The sequence below is a fragment of the Gymnodraco acuticeps genome, unplaced genomic scaffold, assembly GCF_902827175.1.
Source record: "Gymnodraco acuticeps unplaced genomic scaffold, fGymAcu1.1, whole genome shotgun sequence".
Taxonomy (NCBI): domain Eukaryota; kingdom Metazoa; phylum Chordata; class Actinopteri; order Perciformes; family Bathydraconidae; genus Gymnodraco; species Gymnodraco acuticeps.
This window is the reverse complement of record NW_022990047.1, coordinates 1,981,928-1,992,870: the sequence shown is the minus strand read 5'-3', so window position 1 is coordinate 1,992,870 and position 10,943 is coordinate 1,981,928. Positions and strand designations below refer to the sequence as shown.

The 10,943-nt window shown below is 38.3% G+C and overlaps 2 protein-coding genes across 2 annotated transcripts; both read right to left on the bottom strand.

Moving 5' to 3' along the window:
* Window positions 1-903: 903 nt before the first annotated feature.
* Window positions 904-3,402, bottom strand: kxd1 (KxDL motif containing 1). The gene is made up of 5 exons (XM_034215585.1): window positions 3,271-3,402; window positions 2,794-2,904; window positions 2,451-2,603; window positions 2,275-2,321; window positions 904-2,182 (listed from the first exon to the last, which is right to left on the bottom strand). The coding sequence occupies exons 2-5, from the start codon at window positions 2,889-2,891 to the stop codon at window positions 1,926-1,928; spliced, it is 555 nt and encodes a 184-aa protein (XP_034071476.1). The 5' UTR covers window positions 2,892-2,904; window positions 3,271-3,402; the 3' UTR covers window positions 904-1,925.
* Window positions 3,403-4,245: 843 nt separating this feature from the next.
* Window positions 4,246-10,800, bottom strand: sinhcaf (SIN3-HDAC complex associated factor). The gene is made up of 6 exons (XM_034215783.1): window positions 10,643-10,800; window positions 8,011-8,138; window positions 7,779-7,878; window positions 7,570-7,693; window positions 7,291-7,441; window positions 4,246-6,394 (listed from the first exon to the last, which is right to left on the bottom strand). The coding sequence occupies exons 2-6, from the start codon at window positions 8,136-8,138 to the stop codon at window positions 6,097-6,099; spliced, it is 801 nt and encodes a 266-aa protein (XP_034071674.1). The 5' UTR covers window positions 10,643-10,800; the 3' UTR covers window positions 4,246-6,096.
* Window positions 10,801-10,943: the final 143 nt, after the last annotated feature.

Sequence of the window (10,943 nt, the reverse complement as noted above, 5' to 3'; positions counted from 1 at the left end):
CAGTCTTTTAATCGTTAACTAATTGATATTTCCATATCATATTCCTACTCCAAATCAGTGCAGAACTGTTTAACTATGGACAAGTACGAAACAGTTATATTTAATTAAATGTTGGTGCTTTTATATGAAGATTTGTATGAAATAATCAGCCGTTTTTGAATTGTAAACTATTTGTTGTACACAATAGTTGTCTGCCGATTATTTCATGCAAATATTCATATACAAATACAAAAAAACACTAACATTCTATAATAGGAGGTGTCCTACTTGTCCAATGTATCTAAACTGCTACATGGAGTCATTAAGTCATATGACATGGAAGCTAAAACAAAAATGTTTTGGGACTTTTCAATAAAAAGAGGTGTCTTCAACTTCCGTTCACTCCCTTGTGGGAGAATTAATTGTTACTACCTTAAATATTTCATGTGATAGTATGCTCATATAGTGCATATTTGTAAACAAGTGTTTGTGTTTGCCTCGCTCAGATTATCCTGCTCTGTGCAGTATACTGGAATATTACATGGCCCAATGGATGGATTATGAGATGCTGCCCCATGCATAAACACATAAATCAGATTAGTCTTATTATTTTTAACATATTTAGAGGCCCACTATTGCAATGTGTCAATTCTAAACATAACTTTGTTTTTGTATTTAGAGCCCATATTTCCTACAAAAGTTCAAATGAGTTATGCTACTAGCAACCAATTGCCACTCAGTGATCTTTAGTCTTTTGGGTTCTAGGGTAACAGAGCCATTTGTGTTGACCATATTTACTGCCTTGATGCTTACAATTTCAGTGGGCTTACACATTGCTGGTTGCTTACCTTCAATTCTGTTTAAAATGTAATATCTTTCTCTTTGCATCTCAATTTTTATTTAAAAAAAAATCAAAAGACAACATTTGTCAAAGATATTGTTCATATACTTGAGCCAAAAACAATTTTCAAGACACAATAACAAATCTCAGAGGAATTTTTTGTTATTCTTTCGTTTTTGGAGAGTCAATACAATAATTATTATGACAGTTATTATTATGGAGCAGCTTTAATATCTGATTATTAAACTCTGACTATATGCTTTTCAAAGAATCAGGAGCTATTTTTTAAATCCACAAAATTAAACTGAAATGTAAAAATATCCCAAAAGCAAATGAAGCACATTTAAAGACGGGACTTTCCCTTTTACACCAAAACTGTATCTTTAATGTTGATCAAGGGATGATTGGACCCTCCACCCACACAGCCTGGTTTCCAGCTCTCCTCTCAAAGAGCCTCTGCCCTGCTCATGTGTTCTTGAGTAGTTTGCTGAATCACTGACATTCAACTTTTTCACTGCGATGCAAGGTGGACAGGTTTACATATAGCATCAGAAGAAATGCTGCTTAAAATGTTTATGAATGCAGTAACAAACATATTTCCTAGTTGTAAAGGGGCCTACATAATTAAAATGCTTCATTATGATGCTATTGTAATTGTGAAAACAGTAGTAGCTGTGATTCAGGTTGAGAACATTAATAACGTTAATGTATTTTAAGTAACATAAATCATGATGGACATCTTCAAATAACAAATAACACTATATGCCTATTATCATTTCATAAGGGAGGGCTTTCTTACTTTCAGTACTAAAGATATATACATCTATAGTGAGACACTATATCACTTCAAGTATTACCTGCTTTTCTTTAGTGCTATGCAGGCATAAAACAAATAATCATGCCGACAAATATCCAGCGTCCGCAGACAGTTCATAGCCACATCTAACATCAAGGGTTGTGACGCTCCTCCAAACAGATAATGAGTGGAAAACTCAGCAGATATTGTTGAGGCCAACACAAACTCAAATGTACATCATGACCTCCTGCTAAAATCGTTGTAAGGTTGAAGCTCAAGAGGCTGAAATCCATTCCCATTCTGCTCACTCTATTCTGCAGGTACAGAGTCCGGACCCTCGTCCTGCAGGACAGCTGTCTCTAAGCCATCGGAGGTGGGCGTGTCAGGCGGCTCTTGAGAGAGATCTTCAGAGCATCGGCTCACAGTGGGTGAGATCACATCTGGACTTGTGTCACAGGACTCTGTGCTTTGCTCTGAAGTGGCTATTGTGATGGTTCTGGCAGCACTGGGGGGAACTGGATCAAACTCATCGTCATCGTCCTCCAGGATGGGTGATTCATGAATATCTGACAGACAAACAGACATATCTTAGACAGGATGTTTTAGGGAAGTTTACTGAGGTTATAAAATGACAAATGGAAATAAATTGCTAACTTACTGCTGAAAGCTTCTGGGTACTGCTTAGCAATCTTCCCTTTTAGTGTCCTATAGGAGCAAAGGAGGCCAATAAACAGAGGTGTGTGAAGTATGTGTGTGTGTGTGTGTGTGTGTGTGTGTGTGTGTGTGTGTGTGTGTGTGTGTGTGTGTGTGTGTGTGTGTGTGTGTGTGACATACCTGATCCTCCTAAAGACGCTGTCCAGATCCTTTTTCATTTCCACGAGAGTGCGAGTGTGGAGAAGGAAGCGCTCGTTCATCTGCTGCAGTCGCACGTTGGAGAGCCCGTTGAAGTTGATCAACATTTCATTGGTTTTCTCAAAGCGGTCAAGCCTGTTTACACCATTTTTTCAACAAAGCAACAATTATCTTCAGATATAGGTTTTCCAAGAACAATGCAGATCTTAGAATAACTGCCACATGCAAGGAAAATGACCTGCCACACAACACACCCATTTTATATTTGGTAATAATGCAAAGTAGCAGAAAAGCCACAAGAAGATAATTACACCATGACACTCACATGTGTCTCTGAGCCTGGATGATGGCGTTAACATCCTCAGAGTTGACCATGCTCAGCATCCTGTTGCAGAACACGCCAGATGCTGTGGGCTCCACCATTGTTACGACAAAGCTGCAAAAACAAACCTTTATTTAATAGAGTGAGTAGTATAATATGATTTAGAAGAGCTCATAAATATAGTTTAATCATAAAACGAATGGACACAGTCAGTTACTCAGTGCCGATACAGCTAGTTAGATTCTTTATAGACTATACAGTATTTGGTTAAATTCAGTAACTGTAGCGCACTTGTCTTTTTCTACATTCAAACCCATGCGTTTAGTTTTGCTGTGATATTTTAATGCATCATTTTTAACGGTGATAAACTTCATTAACGTTCAGCAAAGTCCCGTGTTAGCATCAGCAACCATGGATTATCGTTAACGTTAGCTGCTGAGCTAAACTACCGAGCGAAGCAACACAAGCTATGTTAGCTACCTCTCTATCTCCGAGGATGTTTGCGTCGACCTCTGGTTAATTTATTAGCAGATTTGAAACGATTCCTGCAGCCCAAAGCTGCATCTGACAGCTGGCAGTAAAATAAAAACAAAGCACTTCCGTGTTTTTTTTTAACTTTCCGGTCATAGGACCACCGTTTCCGCTACGTTAAAAAGAAAACGTCCTTCCTTTTTCTTTTCTTTATTTAAAACTCCGCAAATTACAAAAGTACATTAAAACAAATCTCATCTGGTTGGATCATTGTTAATACATAACTTAATTAATAACAGGGAAACTAGTAAACAAAATAATTGGCACATCATTGGTAGATTGTATGTTATCTGGTGTTAAATAAAAGGTGTTTTGTTCCATTTAAGTAAAAAAAAAAAATTGTCTTTGGAATATGTTTACTTTAAGTATGTATGTTGAACATGGGAACATACCATGGAGTTACATTTTATACCATTATAATTTAAAAAAACATTCAGAGGTACAATAAAAAAAAAAAAAAGGCTGCAGCCCAGAGAGAACATTAAAATAATCCAGAAATATTTTTTTGAGTGACGGGGGGATAAAGAGTAGGTCAGGTGTTTTTAATGTATTTCCACTGTGCTTCAAGACTCCAATAATGAACAAATAGCTTAATATGTACAGGAATACATTTGTGTATTATTCATTTCTATATCAATCACTTCAACAATATTATTTATCTTGTGAAAAAAAACTTGTAAGGTTCCTGTGCCTTTTATGTAGTGTCTTGGTTATATTTGGTGTTTCTGATCATTTCTGCAACATTTTAAAAGCTTAATAGAAAAGGAGAAATTTCTTGAAATGTCGTATAAAAATGAATGTTTTGCTTCTTCTGCGTCTTCTCAAATGCAAAAAAAAATCTAAAGTTGGATCTGAGACTAATACCTGATGTTATGTGGTATAACAGAAACACAGCATCTCATATTCAATAACTCCATACTTCCAGAAAATTCACAAAAGTACTTTTATTAAGGGACAAGTAAAAAAAGTACATGATTTATAAAAAATACAAAATTGCTTTGTCTAACTTGTAAGCTAAGTAAATGCATAGCAACAGTACATGCAAGTCTAAAGTTAGATATCCTACAATTCTGTAACATTGTTAAGCTACAGGCTAAAAGGGAAAAGTACATTTTGGTTGCAATCTATCATTCAGTCTACATGATACATATCCAAAGTGATGGTACAGAATAAGTTAGGTTGCACGCAACTCAACTGATGAGTAAATAAATACTTAACATTTCACAAATATTGACATCCGGTAATTCAACGCAATGTTAAATGAAGCCTGCGTGAGAATTACATTCGATTTCTGAAGTACAAAATCATTCTACATTTAAGCTAAAGATGAAAATAATTCATAGTATTACACTTCTAAGCAGGGATGCAGTGATACAAATAAATATGAAATAAATAAATAATGAAACCCATACAACAGCCGCATGGCTTACCCAACCCCTTATGTACATACCACACCCTCTGCTGCTGACTACAACATCACATGTATGACATTTCCTTAGTGTTCTGTTTGACATAAACATACATACAAATGACCTCGGACAAGCACAAGTGTCCATAGAAAACCTGCATTGATTTGACATTGGGTGAATTTCAATGTGCTTTGGCTTTCGTTTTGATAAATATGGTAATATTAGGCTATATATCACAACACGTTTGTGGTATAGAAGAGGCAATGGCATAGAATTTCAACTTGTACAAAGTTGTTTACCTATCCTGACCCAGGAATGAAGGGAATCACTGATATTGTTATTGTTGAATGACTATAGACCGATTTTGTTTTACTGTTGTTTTGTGTGGTATTGTTATGCAAATAATTATTTTTCCTTTTTTTTCTTACATATAAAAATAAGTTAAAACTTCAGAGAAATGGATCGGAAAAAATAAAAAGCAAGATTTACAGTTTATATAAGGCCATGCAATTTTAGTAGACTCATGCATCAGATCGTTAGGTCTTTGGGATGAGTGGGCTTGCCATTCATGCAAAATGCACTGTGTGTTTCTGAGGCCACAATAAATATACTGTCCCTTTGAGTTCCTTAATACCAATCCAGAATGAACACTAGCACTGTCTGTAACACATCATTAAGGCTGGTGTATTTGCTGTTGAAGCTGTGAATAGGCCTTGTTTAAAGGGACCCACACAGGTATTTGCACATGGAGACAGTCTACATAACAAACTCGTTGATAGGAATGGGGTGAAAAGACAAAAACAAAAAGGGCTACTGTACAGGTCTGTGCTCTGTCAATGTAAAGTGTCATTCATTCCAAAACAAGATATCCACCCTTTCAAAAAGAGCCATCTACTCTCAACAAAGGAAGCAAAACTAATGCCATTATTTATTAACATATATGCTCCTGAAATATCCACACTGAGAATGGATTCAGCTGTATGTTTGAAAAGTTGAGTAATGAATTTCAAGTAGCACCCTTTTCTCTGAGTTAGTGGATGTGTTTTGGAATAAAATCTTTTGAATGTACCAGCAAACGAGAGCTCCAGCATTTAATCTAAAGTAGTTTAAAAACACTGCGGAAAATGGTCCATCGTTAGAATGGGATGAATATTAAATACTAAAAAAGAGTGGAAAAACAACAGTTCATAAGTTACCATTGAAACAAAATAAACAAACCTCCAACATTTGTATGGAGAAGACCAAAGGATTTTCAGCTGCTTTATGATTGAAGGCAATCTGAGGCCACTTCTTTCTGTAAGTGCTTGAGAAAAAAAACAGCTCCTCAAGATTTCTTCAGAGATGTGTGCAAGGCGGAGTTTTGAGTTTACCACCCAGCCTCCATCCCCACCGTAACACATAGCTGTGCAGGCTCTGCAGCTTCCTCACACCTTGGTGTCTCCTTCACTTCCTCTTCCGTCTGGGATTCATGCCCGCTGACATCCACCTGCCCCTCCTCTATCTCCACCTCTTCCTCCTCATCTTCCTCCTCCTCCTCTTCTTCCTCCTCCTGCTGCTGCTGCTGCTGCCGTTGTTTGTTACGGCAGCATGGTTTGAACAAATGGGGGTCGATGAGCACCTCCCCGAAGCGCCCCTTGTAGATTATCCCACAGCACACCTTTTGCCTAGACAAAACACAACACATTGCATCTATTCAAGTGTGTGAAGCAACACCAAAACAATTAAAAGGGTCCTTCTGTGTCTTTACATGCTTTAGGCCATTATTAAAAATGGAGTGAGTGAGTAACTTTGTTATCCTTGCATGTCTCTAGTAAACAAAGAAATCGAAACCTAAAAAGATTCTTGAGGAATTGATGAAATAGATATCAAATCAAGTTTTATTTATATAGCACATTTATAAGCGATTTTTGGTCGAGCCAAAGTGCTGTACATATAATAAATATATAAAATGATATCGAAACATCTTTTTACAAACTCACACAACTCCTGCAGTACAATTACAATCTCATGTATCAATTTGTATGCTCTGTACTTCTCAAACATATGCATTTTTTCAAAACCATACTTCTAAAAACACTTGAATAATCGGTATCATGCTTGTGCAGAAACACTACTTGTCAATGTGAGTACTCTATGCAGAAGTCTTAAATTAATAATTAGTGACGTTTTAGTGAAAATGCATGTGTTTCGAAAGTAGTGATCGTACGACTAGATAAATGAGACATAGTACTGCACAAGTTGAGTGACAGTAGGTAAACATATGTTTTGATATAGTTTTGCTTTTGCTAAACAGACCCCATGTTTATTTCAATTCAACAAGAATGTTCTCCTTTTTTGGATTATTTTCTCACTGTGGAGGTGCATTAGAAAAACAGTTTTCTTCAAGATAACACAGGCTGAGTGATTGATATGGAAATTATCCTTTTTAGGATGACTTTTCTTTAAAGTCATTGAGTCATTCAAGCATGTATCATCTATTATGTCAATAAAAAGCTGACTGAACGTGTTTCTGTAAATCGTAAATAATAAGTCAGTGCTTGTGCTATACTGTCTAACTTACCTCTTCCAGTAAGTGAGGTCCAGAAAGGAGAAAACCGGGGAGCGGCTGGATCCTGGGCTGAGCTCTGAGTCTGAGCCGTCATCTGACAGGTTGCTGTAGCTCGGAGACTGAGCTGGGGAGGTGCTGGAGGTGGTGCTGTGTGCATCTGAATCTGAGGGTGGAACAATGAAGGGGTTATATTAAATATTTGTTGTGTATGAAAAAATAATTTACTCTTAAAGGGAATGAAAAAGAAAGATCCATAAGACATTTATCTGAATGCCAAAATGCAGAACTCACTGTTTCTTTTGAGCCCTTTCTGCAGCCTGCTGATCTGGCTCGGCTGGGCTTTCTTGGAGATGGACTTTATCTTCTTGGGCCTGGAAGTTATCTTTAGGCTAGGACCTCCTCTGGCATCAACAACCTGTATGCAGATGAGAGAAATTAATAGTACTACATAAATAAGGTATTTTATCATGACCATGCAATTCATGCAAATCCAAACTTACGTGGTTCCAGTTCTTCTTGGTCCCCACTGGAAGCTTTTTCCATCGTTTTACCAGGAGCACACAGGCGTTGCAGATTTCTCCAGAACGAGTTTCGCACAGCCTGCAAGATAATTATAGTTTATTACATAGAAATTACAGGGGGAAATTGTTCAAATCAATAAGGTGTGTTGAAGTGGACACATTAAGGCGGATCTCTATCTCCAAACCTCACGTGTTCTGCTGTGTCTCTTACCCAAAACAGCTCCTGAAGTCTTTCTCGTAGCGCTTACTGTCAGTGAAACGAGAGCTTGACGACTTGGCACGGCAGATGCAGCAGCCGTCCAAACTCCTGTACATTTTTGGCTTATGAAAGCCAAACATCTGTGTGCGAAAAATATATTTGAATATTAACATCTCAAGCTCTCATCGGTGTGCATGAAGTGTTATCTGCAGTACCTCCCTGCAGCCGTACATATTGTATTGTACCATTTCAGTTTATGTGAATTAATGCAAACAATGCTGGTGTTTCCCACATTCACCGAGCATTACAAACATTCAGGGAAAGCGATTTTGATGGTGCATATCTCTCCGCTTTGACCCACATGGGGGGGAAGTAGGTCAACAGTCAGACAGCGTGTCAGACAGATCATGTCACCATACTGAGCTCACAGGATGCACGCTTCATTTTGGGAACACAAAATATTAGCACGCACTTAGTCTTATCCTCAAGGCTGCACAGGATACGTTATTTGCTGGTGTTTAAATGTAAGCATATTGCCAGAGTAATGTAAACATTTGAATGTGTGTTGGGGAATTCACTCGTAATGCAATAAACACGCCGATTATGCAGAGGAATTATGATTTAGGTTGCTAGGCAAAATTTCATCTCCACAGCACATGTGGATCTGAACTGCGGCAAAACTGCGAGCCGCGCCCCCCAGACTGTTTTTTTTCTTCTTGCCATCAGTCCTCGGGGCCCTCAGAGAGCAGACAGAGAGCAGGAAACATGAGAGACCTCTCACTCTGCTGGTTATATCACACACAACCTAAATTGAACGATGAAGGGGAAATATAAGAACCATAAAAATGTATCCTGATGTGACTGACTGCAGATATCAGAATTACTACTACAAGGAAGTTTGCATGAGGATGTAAATCACATTTGAAATAACTTACAGCAGTAATAAATCTAACATTTGTAAATCTATAATTAAAACTGTGGAACGTTATTATTTATTAAAATATATCATGTATAATGTCAGTATGATGAAGTCTGTACAATAATACACATCAAGGCTATATCTAGCCTTGCAAAGCCAGATGTAAAATACACATTCTTGGAATTGCGTGTTGTATAGTAGCCTATACTACTTCAGAAACTTGCAGGTGAAGTTTTTTTAAACCAGAAAGGTGTAGGCTAGTTATACAGAATGAAAAGTAACTTATAGGTCCATTATAGAACAGACTTTAAATTAACCCTCATTTAACAAACTAATTCGACATACAAAAACACGAGTAACAAAAAAAAAGCACATGTAAGAAAGGACAAAATGGTCAAAAGGGTATTACAATATATGTTTTAAGGTATAATCTACGTATTTACATTTGTCATTTTATGTTTGTTTTAAAATAAAACAGTAACCTTATCAGCTCAGTAGTATACTATTAGTAAGACCACGTATTCACTCTCGAGTAGCTCATCTGTAAACTACAGACGATCTCTGCAGCAGAATAAGGTAGCCTACGTGACGCAACCCAACATGGCAACACACTTCAGAGGCAGTGTGGAGAAGGGTGTGTGATGCGATTTCCCGCAAAAGACGTAATATTAAAAGTAAACTGAAAAGATTCAGCTGAAAGCAGTTCAGACTTGCTTAAATAACATGTGTACTTGGTCAAATATAACAATAGCCCGAGAAATTCGCTTGTTTTTATCGAGAGAAAAGTGCAAGTCGCCAATTTCACCGCCCACTTCAGCGAGGAAGCATGGCATGCCACACGACCTACTTCATGCGCACCCATTTTATGATGACCGTCCCCTGCACGACGATGCCCGACTTCCCTCCCCAACATTAACTTTATGTAGTTAAATCAACTAACGCAAACACATTTCGGAAGGAAACGTCGTATTTTTAACTGTAAAGGAAAGCCTTTCCGAGAGAATCGTGAAATTTGATCTTTACTCTTTGTTATTCCACAGCCGCGTCACTGCAACAGTCCACCTTCAACTAGATGTGCACGAAGTTGAAAGCGAAGGCATGCTTAAAGTCGGTTTTTGTGCTCTTTTTAAACACTAAACAACATTTTCTTGTACCCAGCGTGAGTTTCAGGAGGCGTTCATGGCCAGTTTAGTGTTTGCGGTGGCTGTTTTGTTGACAGCGGCGCCCGCGTGCTGAGACGCATCTCTGGTCCGGGTGGGCGTGAGAGATTCAACTTGTCTTATTTAGCAGGAGCAGACTGCAGGCGCACTACCACAACAATGTGGATATTAATGCGTTTTAGAAGAGTGTGTTTCCGACCGTAACGATCTCAGTAACCGACTTTAGTCAAATTTCGGGATTTTAAAAAGGGACGAATTTCCTCCGACAACAATAACAACAGCCATCTCTCGTGCCTGCGTATGAAGCCAATTCTGACACTATTTAACACATTTTCGCATACAACTCGCCTTCTTCACACTTTGCACGGTTACTTTGACTGTTTATAAGGCGAATTACACATGGAGTTGACCACCCAGCCGGTGTTGCTGCAGGCCTGAAAAGAGCAATTGTTCTGAGACAACTCGGAGCTTGTTTTAAATGTCACATCTGAACATACAGCGAATACTTTTAAAAGTAAAGCTTCAAAGATCAACCACACGTTTAGAAATCAGATGCGGTCTTTACCTTGTTGCAAGCTGCGTGGATCTGATACAAAGTAGTATTCCTTACAGCGCCGTGCTACGATGTGACTATTATGAAAATCAAGCCGCATCAGTAGCCCGCTCCCTTGTTGATGTCTGCGCCTGTGGACGGGACTGGATAGTTGTGGACACACTGCGCATGCGTTGTATCCACACCTCCATTTCAGAGTAGGGCAGAAGGCTTTTTTCTTTTTCTTCAATCAAAGCATTTACATAAACGACGTGTGACGTGTCCGTGCGTCTGCGTGCTACTGGCCTTATAAGGATGGGAACATTGCGCGGGA